Here is a 17253-nt window from a genome sequence, read left to right as displayed (position 1 = left end):
GACAAATCTAGACTGAACTTAACATAGTTAAATGCATGATTCAGAGATGAATTTGCTAAGATTATTTGCTGCTGCTGGGTGTAATCAATCACACTTTGGCTCCTTTATCAGTAATAGGAAGTGAAGTTTTTAACAAGGTTAATCACACCCACTGTGAGCTACCGCCACAAAAGTTAAATATTTCATGTCACATTATGGTCTGCTTTACCCGAACAATGCAGCATTCAGTTTAAAGGGATGCTAACACAGATGCTAGCAAAATAAAAAAGTGCCGTTAGCAAGTATTTAGCCGGTGTTTGACTAATATGCACTTTGGCTTCATTTTATTGTATTGATCCCGGCTTCCCATTTATTATTATCCAACTTAGCAATGAACCAACACGATTTTGAAACCTTTGCTCTTAGCCAGAGTTGAATCAGAAACCTTAAATCTTTAGCTACAGGCAAAACAAGCTAGCAAGCTTGTCAACTTCAGCAACTGAATTCAACACGCTAACCCATTATTCAGCAGTTCAAAACAAGCAGGGAAGAATATGTTAATCTATAAACCTAATAAAAACTACTTAGCTAGCAGCCAACATTGACTTACATACATTTAAAGGATGATGTAACTTCCATCTTTCAGGGTTTTGGCAACCTAAGTTGCAAATCATCACAGCATTGCCTAACAAAATCGATCTCAGCCTATTCAAAATACTGTCATAAACTGGCCTACCATTTGAACGTCAACATGATCCTGAACATAACTTTGCCTGAAAATTGGAGAATGTTGAAATAAATTTCCAGGACATTTAACTTTTTTATCTCATTTTCCACGTATTTTTCACATGTCAGCTGTTATTGTTATGACCATACCAAATTACTGAGATTGAAAGGTTACAACAATTTGACTGAAACATTTTGCATGAGTATTTCCACACGCTGCCTTTGCGCCTCCTCTGTCCACTCGTTTGTCACCTGTCAGAGATGCTGGCAGCTGATTGTTCTTCCTCTCACTCAGGATAGCTATGGAAACCTACATCCGTCAGAGGCAGCTCATCATGTCTCCACTCATGCCATCTCGAGTCATAGGGGAGAATGAGCCGCTCACTGCTGTCTTCAACAAAGTCATTGCCACGCGGGAGGTCAATCATAAAGGCCAGGGTAAAATGAAGTGCTCACAGACACTGTCCCCCCCTGTGATTTCAGTGGGTTGCTCTAAATTGACCTTTTTGTTTTGAGGGGAATAAATGATGTGTGAGGGGTCTATAGGGTGTATGCTTTCGGTGTCTGCCTCATTGAATTTCTTTACATGTTTCCTGGCAGGGCTGTTTGTGACCCTGAAGCTCCTCCCAGGGGATCTTGCCCAAGTCAGAAAGGACTACCCCCACTTTGTGGACCGCAGCACGGCTATCGTCAGGAAAATGGGCTTCCCGGAAATCATCCTCCCAGGTGGATTAAAGCCTCTGTTGCTGCTCTGCATATACCATGGTCATGTTTATTTACAAAACCGTGAGCAGGATGCATAAATTGTCAGCACATCCATCTGATCATCTGTTATCTTTTCTCCAGGAAACGTTAGGAATGATTTTTACATAACATTGGTACAGGGAGAGTTTGACCGTGGTAAAAAGAAGACCCCAAAAAATGTAGAGGTCATACTGACGGTGCACGATGATGAAGGCAATCTCATGGAGGTAAAATAAACCAGTGAATGCAACAAGTTCTTCTTTATTATTTCTAATCATGCTTTATGTGACTAACTTTGCTAGCATCTTCTTACAACAATTCTTGTAATTTTCCTGTAAATACTTTTTAGCCTTGCTCGCAACATGCCTCCATATAGAGCAATATCAGGCAGGGTCATTGCTTTACTACTTGACAGATTCTCATAAAATTTTGCACCAACATTCACAGTCTCCAGAGGATAAATCCTACTGACTTTAGTGCTCCTCTTATTTTTCCTCTTAAGTGCAAATTCTCACAGATTTTGGATGGATTCAATTTAGCACAGACAGATTATGTACCCCACTTGATGAATTATAACTTTGATGATATTTTTCAACTTCTTGATGAATTATGACTGAACTGATAAAAAAGATCAAAGTTTTAATTCATCTTTTTGACAAAATATCTGCTGAACTCACAACATTCCCACCAGTCTCGTTTAATTGGGAAGACTGACCATAGTAAACATAATAACTGGTAAACATCCGCATCTTAGCATCATCGCTGTGGGCATGTTATCATGCTAATGTTAGCATTTAGCTGAATGCATCCTCCAGAGCTGCTTGCATGGCTGTAGACCCATAGGGCACCATTATAACAGTCTGAAGTGCCTGCTTTAAAGTGCATGGTGCACATGCATTGAGGGCTTGTCCATATCCACTTTAGCTAATTTAACAATGAAAAAAATGGTGGCTGTGCACCCCGAGGGGCAAGGAAGAGCTGAGTGAATCAATGCACTGTGCACAGCTTCTACAAGCAAGAGCGCAAATCACAATCTTAGACCTCTCTTATGTTATATAATGAGAACTGTAAATACATTTTTGGTTCATTATGAAACTGTGGTGGGACAAATTTAGTCTAGGTGAAGAATGGGAAACACAACAGAATGTGCCACAAAGTTTGCGCTGACCTTCAGAGCACTGTATTGTAATGTTCCACTAGTCTGAGCCGCATTTTCACCACACTCTATCGCCTGTACGTTAACAGGCAGAGTGTACACGCGCTGTGCACCCACCTATGTAAGCGCATATTACTATTTGATAATAAGATAACTGAAATACTGTGCCATTGATTTCAGACCAGGTTTTGGATGGTCAATTACGCAATTGCTTTCCGCTGCTTCAAGATAGTAACGCTCCAAAAATGTGCCTGACACACCTCATTTTAAGACCAACACACCCATGGGTGCTCAGGTGGGTGCAGGTGTATTGGCTTTAATCATCGTGGGCACTGGATAAGAAAATGACAACTGCATTGGTCTGAAACCAGCAAAGACACTTAGGCAGGTGTAAAGATAGGCACCTTAGTCTTGTTTTCTGTCTTCTTCGTTCATCTTAAAGGTTATATGACAGACTATTTAAGCATCTTCTTGTATTACTGCAACTGTGGCACTTTTTTTATTGCAAACGCATCAAAGAGGAAACCGACATTGCTCTAATCTCCCTCCTTTAATTTCTTTAGAAAGCCATATTTCCTGGGGCTGGTTATGATGGCATCACAGAATACAGGTCCGTCATCTACTACCAGGTGAAGCAGCCTTGCTGGAATGAAACGGTGAAGGTAAGCTCATGTCAAGGACCCACATGTGCAGCTCTTTGTATCTTATGTTCTCTAATTAGTTCTTCAAATGGATTTTTCTGTGGCTCAATATAATGAAATAATCTTCTTGGGAAGATACCAGCTCAGAATGTGCTACTCATACAAATTCATACCAGATAACTTTTCTTCTATGTATAATCCTGTATTCATACTCACACTTAATTCCCCTGACTTTCCTCCCCTCCCTGCAAGGTGACAATACCCATTGAAGACGTGTGCCGCTCTCACCTCAGGGTGATGTTTCGACACAGATCCTCCCAGGACTGTGAGTGACTGTGCCTTATTTGTATGACAGACACCCACGTGTAATTGTGCCGCCATGTTAAATACAGCTAAAGAGACTGTCGGTGGATATGATCCCATCTTATGCTCCTGTTCGTCCTTCAGCTCGGGACAAATCAGAGAAGCCCTTTGGTATGGCCTTCATCCGGCTCATGAGAGGAGATGGGACCACGTTAAAAGATGGCAGGCACGAACTTATCGTCTATAAGGTGCTGTTGCAGGATGTTTATGTAATTTTATGTTGCATAAAATTAAATTCATTGCCCTTATCTTTAAAATGAGCAGGAGATTGTTTATTGCTTTTATCTAATTACACAAAAATCGGTGTCTTGAATAGCTGACAGTCAGTAGATGGGTTACGCACGAATCCCCCCTCAGTCAATAAATATGACATTAGATCTCCATCGATCAATATGCTTCATGATTCATTCCCAACTCTTTGAATTTCCTAGGTTGACGTGAAAAAAGCTGAGGATGCAAAGGTTTATCTCACCTTGCCAGCGACCTGGGATGAAGTGGAGGAAAAGGAAAAGCAAACAGGAAAGCAGTTCCACCACTCAGGAGTGATTCCTGTGACTAAAGACAGCTTTCAGATTGCAACGCTCACCTGCTCCACTAAACTCACTCAGAACGGTACTGCAGGGCACATTTCTGTTTTCCCAATCCTCCAATCTGTTAAAACTGTGATAATTAAACAACGTCTTGTCAGAAGTTATCTTTAAGAAATGAAACTGATTCTACAGCAGATAGAGGTCCAGTGCCACCATTGTTTCCTCCCCTCAGATTGCCTTGAAATTAATTAAGCATCTGTTTTGCTAATATTTTGCTGATGTGTTCGTGTTCATGATTGATGCAGACCTAATTAGGTTTATATTGAAATTTCAGGCTTTTAACACAATTACTCTTAACTAATAATGTAACAGAGGAGGTGTTGCTGCCACTGCATTTATTGTGATGTGTTGATGTGTTTCCAGTGGATCTACTTGGCCTGTTAAACTGGAGGTCTAACACTGAAGATCTGGAACAGACTCTGCAGAGGCTGATGGAGGTCGAGGGAGGGGAGATTGTGAAAGTGAGTTCCCATTGTGTCACAAACGCTGCACTAAATATCTATGGTTCTGCTAGATTTTATAGATGTTGTATAATGTCCTTTTTAATTGCACTTTTGTAATAGGTTTCTGTTTTATGCACAGTTTCTCCAGGACACTCTTGATGCCCTGTTCAACATCATGATGGAAACCTCAGAAAAGGAGACATATGATACGCTGGTGTTCAATGCCTTGGTTAGTTTTTGGGAAATTTATAGTGTCAGTGGGTGGTAATTTTTATCATGCAGTGTAGAAGTGTGCATGACAGGATGATATTACACTATACAGAGCATTCAGAAAATATTCAACCCCCCTATCAAAGTGAGAGGTTAAATTTTAAATTTTCAAACCCTTTGCTATGACACTTGAAATTTAACTTAGGTTCCTCCCATTTCTCTTGATCATCTTTGAATTGTTTCTACACCTTGATTGGAGTCCATTTGTGGTAAATTCAGCTGATTGGGCATGCAGAACTGCCTGCAGAGCTCAGAGACAGGATTGTGTTGAAGCTCAGATCTGGGGAAGACTACAAAAAACATTTCTGCTGCATTGGAGGTTCCCAAGGGCACAGTGGCCTCCATCATTCTTACATGGAAGAAGTACAGAATAACCAGGACTCTTCTTAGAGCTGGCCGCCTGGCCAAGCTGAGCAATCAGGGGAGGAGGGTCTTGGTAATAGAGGTGACCCAGAAACCAGTGAACACTGGTTGAACTGCAGAGGTCCTGTGTGGAGATAGATGGGACAAACTTCACTGCAGCACTTCACTGATCAGGGCTTCATGGTAGAGGTCAGATGGATGTGCTTCTCCTCAGCAAATGACACAAGAAAACTGCTTGGATTTTGTAAAAAAGCAAACAAACAGAAAAAAAACAAAAAAAAGCGCTTGAAGGACGCTCAGACTGTGGGAGGAAAGACTCTCTGGTCTGATGAAACCAAGATTGAACTGTACCCAGCACCTGCCCAATACCATCCATCGATTAAGCATGGTGGTGGCAGCATCAGGCTGTGGGAGTGTTTTTTGTGACTGGTCAGGGCTGAGGGAAAGCTGAACATAGCAAAATACAGAGATTTCCTTAATGAAAACCTGGTCCTGACCTCAAACTGAGCCAAAGGTTCACCTGTCAACAGGACAATGACCCTAAGCACACAGGCAAGACAATGCTGAAGTGGTTTCAGGACAAGTCTTTGAATGTCCTTGAGTGACCCACCCAGAGCCCTGACTTGAAACCAACTGAACATCCCAGGAGAGACATCAAAATGTTTCTACACACACAATCCCCATCCAACCTGACAGAGCTTGAGGGATCTGCAGAGAAGAACAGCAGAAAATCCCCAAAATCCAGGTGTGCAAAGCTTGTCACATCATACCCAAGAAGACTTGAGGCTGTAAACACTGCCAAAGTTCCTTCAACCAAGTGCTCAGTAAAGAATCTAAATACTGATGTGACATTTCAGTTTCTCCCTTTAAATAAATTATCAAACATTTCTAAAATTCAGTTTTCACTTTGTCATTGTGAGGTGTAGGTAAATGGTGGAAAAAACAATTTTACCATAAAGCTGCAACATAAAATGTGGAAAAAGTACTCTCTGAATGCATTGTACATAGCAGTGGTTCTCAACCCGGGGAACCCAATGAGGGGTCACAAGATTAATCTAAGGGGTCACAGAGAAACTGAACTCTGCTTATTTTCATTTTTGTTGTTTGTTGTTTATTTTTCAGACAACAAATGTTTTGCTTCATTCTTGTGAAATGCTGAACATTTCTCATGACACATTTTTGACAATTACAATCAGCGTTAACCTCAGCAAAAATAACCATAATGATAATAATAATAATAATCATGCAACACTGTCTTTTGCGCATTCAATATATTTAAAGCACCAGTATACTCAGAACTCCTGCTCAGATGATTGAACAGCTTCTGTAACCTCCTCCCCCGTCTTTGATTGTAGCCCTTCAGAATGACTATAACCACTTTTGCCTTTGTACGTGCTTTGACAACATGTCGTACAGACTTGTTTTGTTCTAAAATAAACCAGTCCTTAATGTAAAACAGCGGCAGTATAATGCTCTGTTTTGCATTAGCAGTAACGTAATACAGCTCTGACTGTGTAAACAGAGAGAGCAATAAAGAATTGTTCTGATATCAGGTGGATAAAATTATAAACAGCTGGATTACACACATGCACGGCCATGAACAGTATCAAAAATGCACTGCATGAAAATGTTTAGGATTATAATTTAAGAGGTCACAAATAATAGCTGTCTGGAGCCACTGACAGACAGTACTGTATATGTATAATGTTGCACCTTAGATGAGGCTCTGATTGCGTTTCCTCTTCTTGTTTATAACCAGGTATTTATAATCACACTCATTGGCGACATAAAATTCCAGCACTTCAACCCAGTCCTGGAAACCTACATCAACAAGCACTTCAGTGCCACTTTGGCTTACATGTGAGTCTCCGTTCTGTATTTCCCATCTTTGATGACTTCACGCTGTTTATTTTTAGAGCTTCTTTTGCTCCTCTTCTCCACCTACACCCAAATTACCAGCAGACCTTGATGCCTGACTCACTCACTTTTTCAGGAAGCTAACTAGGGTGCTTAACTACTATGTGGGCCACGCCGAGGAGCCTATCCTGACAGAGAGGCTCTACGTAGCACTCAAAGCTCTGAAGTACCTGTTCAGGTTCATTGTACAGTCCCGGGTCCTGTATCTCAGGTATCAGAGATGCTGCCATGTAAGAATCCACTTTGCACTCTCATATTCTGAGGAAGACATCTTGTGATGCAATCCCTGGCTTTCGATTCTCAGGTTCTATGGGAACAGTGAAGATGGGGACGCTTTCTTCAACTCCATTCGCACCCTTTTCTTGTCTTTCAACACTCTCATGGACAGACCGCTCGATGAGGGCGTGAAGATAAAGGTAAACTGAACAAGTGCTGTTCACAGTAGTTGTAGTTGTACTGTATATGTTTTAAAATGTCACCAATTTACCCCCTTTTTTTTTTTTTAGCTTGAAAATAAAACTAAATTGCACCCAGTCAGACTCTATGAAGATCTTAGCATTTATCGAGGTTGCATATAAATGACTGCAGAAGTCCAGCTGTGAAAATGTGTTGTTTTATGGAGAAGTTATTGAAAAGTTTTACAAATTAACTGCAGAATAAGTGTGCGCTCCCTGTTTGCAGTCTCGCTTAAGGTGAGGAGAAAAATCTGGTAAAAAGCTTGCTTTACCAGAGAATGAAAAACGTCCTCGTGCTTCAGCCTGATGAGACCAGATTTTTCTCTCTTTCAGGGGGCAATATTGAAATACCTCCCCAGCATCATTAATGACATCCAGACTGTGTTTGATCCCGTGGAGCTCAGGTAACTCTCCAGAGGGTTTGCACAGCAGGAAATGATAATTGCCTGTCTCAGTGCAAATTATCATATTTACTTCAGAGTAAAAGAGGCGTTATTCTCAATTCCTGCTGCTGTAAAATTAGGCCATCATGTGTGCTGCTCATTAGTCCTCAGTGACAATAATTGCTAGATGTGAAATGTGAATAGCATTAAACTTGTCAGAGCTACTTTCTTTTTATTCTCTTTTCAGCGTCCTCCTGGCGAAGTTCATTGAGAGCATTCCCGACTCTCAGCTTGTGCGTCAGAAGCTGGGCTGCATGTGTAAAATGGTGGAGAGTGACCTTTTCAAGCAGCCAGGTAGGAGTCCTCAAGGCTCAAAAACCACATAATGACATTTCGCGCAAGATGAAGGAGAGAAAAAAAACCCTGCTCGGCATGACACCTACATACAAGTTTGTCAGGTCAGCTCCATTAACAGAAAATGTGATGTTTGATCCAACAAGCTGTGCTTTTTTTTTTTTTTTCTGTTGTGTTGGCACAGATTGTCGAGATGTGCTTCTGCCGCTTGTTACTGACCAGCTGAGTGGGCAGCTGGACGACCACTCGAGTAAGCCTGACCATGAGGCCTGTGTCCAACTGCTCAGCACAGTGTTAGACAATTTGGACCGCAAGGATGTGGTGAGGAATTAACATTCAGACACACAAACACAGAGATAACGACTTTAAAGGGTCATTACATCCAAATTACAGAAAAAAAAACATTTAGTCAGAATGAGATTGTGGATATGAGCAGCCAAAATGAGCTTCCTGTGCAGGGTGGCAGGACTCATCATTAGAGATAGTTAAGAACTCAGGCATCCATGGGGACCTCTAAAGGAGCCAGTTTTAGGACCTCTCTCTAGAGGTTTTCCAGACATGTCCAACTGGAGGGAAGCCTCAGGGCAAACCCAGAGCATTCTGGAGGGATGTTCAGTTCCCATCTGGCCTGGGAGCATCTTGGGGTCTCCCTGAAGGAGCTGGAGGAAATAGCTAAGGGAAGAAACATCTGGGCTGTGCTGCTTAGCCTGTTGCCACTGTGACTGAGACCCTGAAACATCTATTTATTCAAATAGTTTTGGTTTTATTTGTCCAGGTTGAAATATTTGAAATATTAGGTTTGAAATATCTATCTTAGAGATTTCTGCCAGAGGTCCACGTAACTTTGGATAAACCTCAGACCTCACTGAAAACTGTTTTGATTTCTTTGTTTTTTGGCTGCAATTATCACTTCCATCATGACTTAAGCTGCTGATTAATTTCCTCTATTAACTGTTCATTAAAACATCAGAAAATAGTGACAAATGTCCAACACAGTTTCCTAAAATTTGAGGTGACATTTTCAAATTCCATGTCTGACCAACAGCTGTTTGGTCTCAGCACAAAGAAAAACATAAAATCCTCACATATTAGAGGATGTAGATTGATATGGATGAAATTTGTATTTGAAAAATAAACAATGAACAATTTTTTCTTTCTCTGTTTTTAAATTGTTTTTTTCTGTATAGTAGTGGGCAGAGGAAGTAAAACCAGATAAAATCAGCACTAAAAAAGAAGTGAGAAAAACAGGATTTTTGTAATTTGGGGGACTCAGCCCTTTAATACTGTCAGCACTGGGCAGCATGTGTGCGCTGCTGTGTTTGAGCTGGTAATTGTACCTGAGGCTGTTCTGTCTTTGCAGGGTCCAACCAGAGGGCACGTTCAGCTGATAATGGAGCGACTTCTACGCAGGGTTAATCGTACTGTCATCAGCATGGACAGATCCTCCCCTCTCATAGTAAGACACAGTGTGATGTTACAGAGGAAATGTGCCCTTGACAGTTGCATCCTCAGCATCCATTCTAATATTAATAATAGTGACATCAACAAGAGCTAAATAAGTAATATATCAATAACACAAATACAACAAAGATGATGTGCTGGGAGTGCAGGTTTTTTACGGCTATTTTACTGTGAAATCCTGAGAGTAACAGTGGACCTCTCTGTGGCAGGGCCACTATCTTGCCTGCATGACGGCCATCCTGAAGCAAATGGATGACATGCATTACAGCCACTACATCAGCACCTTCAAGACAAGACAGGATATCATTGTAAGTGTCCCCGTTCCTCCCCTGTTGGCTACATCTTGTCCTGAAACATCTCATCAATAACAGGCATTAAACCACCCAGGCCACTTACTGCTCCTTAAGAGAATATTGATTATAGACATTTCATGCAATGGATCGGACTGACATGATGAGGATGTCAGTCGGCCTCCATTATGCTGTGGGAGTGTTATGTGTGTGCCTGACATGTAGCAGCACCACTGTGGATTTGCTTAGTTTGGTTTAAGCAGATATTACTTGATGTATGAAAGCAACAGTTGCTGTAAAGCTTCTTCTCTGCCTTCAGGACTTCCTCATGGAGACATTCATCATGTTTAAGGACCTCATGGGAAACGTCTTCCCCGCTGACTGGATGATCATGAACCTGGTGCAGATGCAGGTCTTCCTGAGGGCCATCAACCAGTACTCGGACGTCCTCAACATGTATTTTCTGGACCAGGCACATTTTGAACTACAGGTGCGTCTCTCGCCCTCCCCCGCCTCGGTAGAGGTTACATTTTTTATTAAACACAAAATCAAAAGTCAGTGTTATGAGAAGTTAATTATGGCATTAATATTTGAAAACCCTGCTCCGCTCACAGCTGTGGAATAACTACTTTCATTTGACCGTGGCGTTCCTCACCCACAAGACACTGCAGCTGGAATCCTTCTCTCAAGAGAAACGAAATAAGATACTGAACAAGTAAGATCATTTACAATTCATCAAAAAGATTATTTAAATTGGGAAAAAATAATTCAAGACTAATTTGGTTTGAATCTGCGACAGATACGGGGACATGAGGAAGGCTATTGGATTTAAGATGAGAGATATGTGGTACAATCTTGGTGAGTGTTTTGCACCATCTCATAATGCTGCTATTATCATAGAGTTTGTAGTGTTGTTTATTCAGTACCTGCCAGTTATGCAAGTGAAAATACAAGACAATATTTTTTATTGTCCTGTTTCACAATGTGTTGTTGTTTTTGTTTATTACATTATTAGATTTGGCCTCTGTTTGTTGAGAGATGAAAATGCAGCTTATTGCCTTCTCAAATCGTACTATGATATTTCTGTGTGATAATGTTTTGTTGTCCCCCAGGCCCCCACAAAATGAAGTTCATCCCAGCAATGGTCGGGCCCATTCTGGAGGTCACACTGGTGCCTGAGCCCGAGCTGAGGAAAGCTACCATCCCCATCTTCTTTGATATGATGCAGTGTGAGCACAACTTCAGCCCTGGACGAACATTTGAAACGGTAAAAAGCTATCTCAGGAGCTCAGCACTTTAGTGTTTTCTGTTAGAATCTGACAGAAGCTGCTCTTGGCTAAATATGACATTTGTGATGTGCATGATGGTGTGTTTTTTAATTCCCTTCTTATCTCTGCAGTTTGAAAACGAACTGATAACAAAATTGGATCAAGAGGTAGAAGGAGGCCAAGGGGATGAGCAGTACAAAGTCCTGCTGGAGAAAACGTAAGGCAGAGGAGCAGATCAAACAGAAAATATTTCTTTTATTCTAAGAGTTGTATAAGTTGTACAACGCACCAATCTGTTCTGTGTAATGGGGAATTCATATAGGATTGCTTCTAAAATACAATAAAGGCTTTCCTCAAGGCACTAGAAGGACAAAAGTGTCTGTTAGAATTGTAAGGAAGCTCCAATCAATAGTAAACACTCAAGGACAGAATGTACAACCAAGTGCAACAACAGATTTTAATGTGCAGGTCAGGAAGAAAGGCAAACTAAACTAGAAATACCCCTATACAGCTACAGAGCAGTTGGTGAAGGACATTTGTTTGTATGTGCAGGTTACTGGAGCACTGCAGACGCCACAGATACCTGTCACAGTCAGGAGAGGAGCTGGCTCTGCTGCTGAGCAGCCTGCTGGAGAATCTTCTGGCATACCGCACCATCACACATGATGAAAGTCCAGAGCACCGCATGAGCTGCACCGTCAATGTGCTGGTATGCCCCGTGCCTGTATTTACCGAAGGGTTTACTCCATAAGTTCATGTACATAATGCAGTTACCTGAGTAAATTGCTTGAGGGAGACTATTTTCAGAAATATGCAATTTTTCTTTTTCCTGTAGAATTTCTACAAAGAAAAGAAGAGGGAGGACATTTACATCCGGTGAGTGAGATAGAGACATGGAGTGTGTGTTTTGTGGGCCACCTGCATCTAACCGATGTCATCTTGTAACCAGGTACTTGTACAAGCTGAGAGATCTGCACCTGGACTGCGAGAACTACACAGAGGCAGCCTACACTCTGCTACTACATGCTGAATTACTGGAGGTCTGGAGGACACATCAGTCTTTTTTTTTTTTTTCGGCTCAAACAAGATCAGAATTTTTTTATGTTTGAGTTATTTAACCTTTACTGAAATCTCAACGCTTCTAAAGGTTTACTTGAGTGTTGATTTATTAACTTATAAATTTGCTTCCTCAGTGGTCTGACAAACCCTGTGCTCCTCACCTGATACCTCGAGATGGGCAGCATGTGTGGACCCAACAGGAGCTGAAAGAGAGGCTCTTCCAGGAGATCATATGTTACTTGGATAAGGGCAAAGTGAGTATTCACTGTTCTGCCTGCGAGCTGGGGCCGAAAGCATAAATTACCCAAAATAATGTCTGAAACCTGCTCTCTCAGTTAATATTGTGACACTCCAGAGGAAGTTGCTAAAGCTCACACAAAAGCCACAGGTTCTTCTGTTGAGTAAGTATTGCGATCTCTTCACTGGCTGCTCCCTCGAAGCTGTGAGGTGGGGCTTTCGCAGAGGACAGCCATGGCAGCCAGATGGCAAAGTCTAGCTCGTGCTCCTCTGTTTTTATGTTTGTGTTTTTATGTCCCCTTTTAACTGAGCGATGCACATGTCTTCTCAGATGTGGGAGAAGGCCATTGAGCTGGGCAAGCAGCTGGCCAAGATGCATGAGAGCCACATGTTTGACTTCATGGAGCTCAGCCAGCTGCTGGTAAGAGGATACGTGCATTTTGATTCAACCCTACAAACAAAAAAACACATTAAAATACACTATACTATTGAAATAAGTCGGATGAGTAATACTGGACAAGAATTGTGTGCCAGCATGAGTGTAATTGGTTGAAAGAACAGCTCAAGGCAGGGGAGAGTGTTTGTTAGCCTGTTTACCCAACTCATTTCTACCCCGATAGTGTCTGCTGATGCTGTGGAATTTGAATGTTTTATGAAGAATCTATTTATTAAGTCTGTCCCTGTTAATCACTTGGTATGATTGCGCTCCAATAATCTTTTCTCAAAATTATACAAAAAAATGAGAGTAACCACTTAATTCATTATGAAAATTTCATTTTGTAACTACTAACACACTAATTGCTACAAACTGTGTGTGTACTGCAGCCTTATCATCTTCTTTGTCCTCACAGAAAAAACAAGCCCAATTCTTTGAAAATATAATGCATGCGATGCGGCCACAGCCAGAGTACTTCGCTGTAGGATATTATGGCCTCGGATTCCCTTCTTTCCTCAGGGTAAGAAAATGATTACCTATTTCAATAAATAGAGACTTAGAGAAACCCTCGTGCGCCTGTGCTTATGCAGTGTGCTGGCTTTTCGAAACATTTCTCAGGGCAGTGTGCAATAATGCCGATAAAGGTTATTGGCTTTTTGATGACACAAGAGAATGTCAGGATGAATACAGTTCCATCAAGGCGTTAAACAAGCACACCTCTCATATATTATGGAAAATGAGCTTGGTCATAATTCTAGCTTCTTACTCATATTCATTTGCTGTGTTTCATATGTCTGCTGCAGAACAAGATGTTCATCTACCGAGGCAAAGAGTACGAGTGGCTTGAAGACTTCAGCTTAAAGCTGCTCTCTCAGTTCCCCAACGCGGTCCGGATGACCAGCACAGCCGCCCCTGGAGACGACATCAGCAGCTCCCCTGGACAGTGTATCCTCACACGAAAGCTTTTTAATTACCAAGATTTTTATGTATGTCAGCGACACGGCTGTGGGGATGGCAGTGATGTTGGCACCATGAGATTTGGTACACGGATTTAGGATGAATTGTAAGAGCTTTCATGAACCCTTAACTTGTCATCCATATTTAATTTGTCCAGTAGGTGTATGGCCAAAAATCGTGGAAAGATAATTGCATTTCCATCAGCCTCAGTTGTATTTTTATTTTTTGTATTTTGTGTTTATTGCTAATTATCAAATGTTAACATGCTAATACGCAATGCTAAGATAGTGAACATGGTAAACAGTGCACCTGCTTAACATTAGCTTGCTAGCATTGTCGTGTGAGCATGCTGATATTAGCATTTAGCTCAAAGCATATTTATGCTTGAGTACAGCCTGACAAAGCAGCAACCACAGCTGTAGGCTCATAACCTTGCTAGACAATTACAGATTAAAAAACAATCTGATTCAGTACAACTTGTCTTTATCTGCTCCTCCACATTGTTCCTGGTCTTGTCCTTAGCTGAACTCCACAGACATCCAGTGCTTTACTGTTAAGCCTGTTCTCACTGTGCCGGACCGGTTTAAAGACAAGGGGGTTCCAGAGCAGATATTAAAGTGCGTAAGAGAACACTTAAAGGCTGATTTATTTTCTTGTGAACACGCTGGGATTTATAGTTCTCTGGTCAAACCACTAACTCATTGCTGTCCTTCCCTGTTCTCTTGCAGCTATTACAGAACCAATGAAGTGGACCAGTTCCAGTATTCCAGGCCCTTCAGGAAAGGTGAAAAGGACCCAGACAATGAATTTGCAGTGAGCACTTTTTAAATTTACTTTTAATCACTAAGCGAAAAAGAAAAAAAAAAGCAGAAACAACCCTGTGTTTGCACATACCTCACTCTGAAGATTAATAAAGACATTAACAACGTCAGCCTTTATTGTGTTATTGATATTTACTCTGCCCTACAGACCATGTGGATTGAAAGAACAACTTACATTACCGCCTATTGCTTCCCAGGGATCCTGAAATGGTTTGAAGTCAAATCTGTCTCAGTGGTAAGAAGCAATTGTGATGCTCACACTGTGGTGTTGTTGTTGTTTCTGTTTTCATAGTTTCTTTCACTTTAAATATTTCTCTAATTTACATTACTCTTCATTTAACTCTCCCGATGGGCAGGAGGAGATCAGTCCTTTGGCGAATGCCATAGAAACAATGGAGATGGCCAATGAGAAGCTGAGTAACCTTGTGCAGCATCAAGCCTGTGATCGCTCACTGTCCATCAACCCACTGTCCATGATGCTCAGCGGCATTGTCGATCCAGCTGTCATGGGCGGCTTCTCCAACTATGAGAAGGTCTGACTTATTTCTTTAATATGATTATTTCATTGTCTATTGGTGCACTCTGCTGAAAAACAGCAGTATTTAAATGGTTCATTTTAGTGGGATTGCAATATCCTTGGAGCAAACACATGCAAAAAAGACAGACAAGATCCCACTTTACTTGCTACATGCAGAGAAATAAAATAATTACATTCATCATAGCCATCAATCACAAAAATTGTATCTCTGTCCCACTGCTTGCAGACTGCACTGTATTTATCTCTTTTTATTTTACCTGCTAAATCGGGTTCAGGTTGTGTGCACAGTTGGTTCCTAAATTCCTGAAAAAGAATACACTGATATGAAACGTTGCCAAGCTACATTAATAACAAATAAATCGTACAACTGCAACAGTAATATGAATTTGTGAATTCTTTTTTCATAAACGTGACTTCCAGCTGGCCTCAAGCCTCTTATGAGCAGCAAAGTTTTATTCATGAGGGAGCCACAGTGGCCTCTTTTGTCATGCTGTGAAAACCTTTTCTCGCAGCTGTATTTTAAGCAAAAGAGTGTTCAAAAAGCTGCCCAGTTTTCATCCTGCTTTCATCCTCTGTAGGCATTCTTTACAGACACCTACATCCAAGAGCACCCACAGGACCATGAACGCATCGAGGTCCTTAAACACCTCATTGCTCTGCAGGTAAATCCTTCCACCATCGTCGTCATTAACACTGCCCTGGAAGCACATGACGTTTTGTAATGCTCAAGTGCCCGTCTTCCCCTCCAGATCCCTCTCCTGGCAGATGGGATTCGCATCCACGGGGAGAAGACGACGGAGCAGCTGAAGCCGTTACACAACCGTCTGGTTACTTGTTTCCAAGACCTTCGGGAAAAAGTGGAGAAGCATTATGGCGTCATAACCTTGGTGCGTTGCCAACCGCAAACTCAATTTAATGTAAGAGGGTGCCAACTTAAGCTATTGGCCCTCTTGCCTTCCTATCAAACGCTTCTCATTCAAAGCAGAGTGTACATTATATTAGCGCAGGACCATAAATCTTCCTTTAGCCAGCCCAGTGCGACCCCTGTTTTGCCTGTCATTGTGCTCCTCCCCTGCCAAGATTCCCTGATGATGCTTAATCCCATTTGTGTGTCCCAGCCCTGCTCTCTCACTGAGAAGAAGAAGAGTCGCGTGGGCTCGGTGGTGATGCCCTACATCATGTCCTCCACCCTGCGCCGCATGTCCACTGTCTCAACCCTCTCCAACGCCTCCTCAGGCCTCTCCAGCAGCTCCGCATCCTCAGACGGACCCTCCTGCATTTCCTCCCAAGAGTCAGTCCCTTCATCCTCTCCCTGCATCCCTTGTATATCTTTCCCCTCGTCTGGTTTTGTGTTTGTGTTCCTGTGTTGCCTCCACTTTAGAGACTGTTTACTTCAAACACTGATTTTTCTCTTTGCTCAAATCAAAAGCACTGTTTGTCTTTCTGATTGTACATTTCTATTTTGCATCTGATTGTTCACGAACAGTTCCTTGTTGTCCCGTCCCAGCGATCGCAGGGCGTCTGTTCTGTCCCGCTCAGAGGAGGACAACAGGATTGCTAGAAAGAACAGGAAGGAATGGAGTGTGAGCAAATCCCAGGTCTTACTGGAGAGGCAGTCAGACATAGATGAGGTACAGCTTTATGGACATGGCCTATTTTTATACATGTTCAGATATTTTCCTTTCTATCTAAAACATACTGCACTTTCTCTCAGATGATTATATAAGGTGTTTGCAAGTCTTGGAGACCATTTATCCTAATATGAAGTTTCTGTTATTTAGTTGTGAAGAGAAGAATATAGC

The 17253-nt window shown here is 41.7% G+C and overlaps 1 protein-coding gene across 3 annotated transcripts in view; it reads left to right on the top strand.

Moving 5' to 3' along the window:
- dock5 (dedicator of cytokinesis 5) overlaps positions 1-17253 on the top strand; it is a 30991-nt gene that overhangs the window by 12798 nt on the left and 940 nt on the right. The window contains exons 12-48 of one of the 3 annotated variants that reach the window (XM_071482254.1): positions 1001-1143; positions 1306-1431; positions 1552-1676; positions 3169-3267; positions 3499-3571; positions 3694-3797; positions 4041-4221; positions 4563-4660; positions 4782-4871; positions 7035-7135; positions 7269-7403; positions 7497-7608; positions 7981-8051; positions 8278-8384; positions 8569-8705; positions 9745-9840; positions 10055-10153; positions 10455-10625; positions 10750-10850; positions 10935-10993; positions 11248-11402; positions 11535-11620; positions 11956-12112; positions 12239-12279; positions 12353-12443; positions 12597-12716; positions 13031-13120; positions 13551-13655; positions 13939-14080; positions 14628-14709; positions 14821-14905; positions 15062-15148; positions 15270-15446; positions 16030-16113; positions 16201-16338; positions 16570-16742; positions 16938-17082. In XM_071482254.1, coding sequence (XP_071338355.1) covers positions 1001-1143; positions 1306-1431; positions 1552-1676; positions 3169-3267; positions 3499-3571; positions 3694-3797; positions 4041-4221; positions 4563-4660; positions 4782-4871; positions 7035-7135; positions 7269-7403; positions 7497-7608; positions 7981-8051; positions 8278-8384; positions 8569-8705; positions 9745-9840; positions 10055-10153; positions 10455-10625; positions 10750-10850; positions 10935-10993; positions 11248-11402; positions 11535-11620; positions 11956-12112; positions 12239-12279; positions 12353-12443; positions 12597-12716; positions 13031-13120; positions 13551-13655; positions 13939-14080; positions 14628-14709; positions 14821-14905; positions 15062-15148; positions 15270-15446; positions 16030-16113; positions 16201-16338; positions 16570-16742; positions 16938-17082 — 4186 coding nt within the window. Of the gene's footprint in view, positions 1-1000; positions 1144-1305; positions 1432-1551; positions 1677-3168; positions 3268-3498; positions 3572-3693; positions 3798-4040; positions 4222-4562; positions 4661-4781; positions 4872-7034; positions 7136-7268; positions 7404-7496; positions 7609-7980; positions 8052-8277; positions 8385-8568; positions 8706-9744; positions 9841-10054; positions 10154-10454; positions 10626-10749; positions 10851-10934; positions 10994-11247; positions 11403-11534; positions 11621-11955; positions 12113-12238; positions 12280-12352; positions 12444-12596; positions 12717-13030; positions 13121-13550; positions 13656-13938; positions 14081-14627; positions 14906-15061; positions 15149-15269; positions 15447-16029; positions 16114-16200; positions 16339-16569; positions 16743-16937; positions 17083-17253 lie in introns of all 3 variants that reach the window. The other 2 variants (XM_071482253.1, XM_071482251.1) reach the window with 2 other exon arrangements.

This window comes from Trachinotus anak, unplaced genomic scaffold (assembly GCF_046630095.1).
Source record: "Trachinotus anak isolate AG129_WGS33_773 ecotype Australia unplaced genomic scaffold, CSIRO_AGI_Tana_v1 ptg000008l, whole genome shotgun sequence".
Lineage (NCBI taxonomy): Eukaryota > Metazoa > Chordata > Actinopteri > Carangiformes > Carangidae > Trachinotus > Trachinotus anak.
This window is presented reverse-complemented; position numbering and strand designations above follow the sequence as displayed.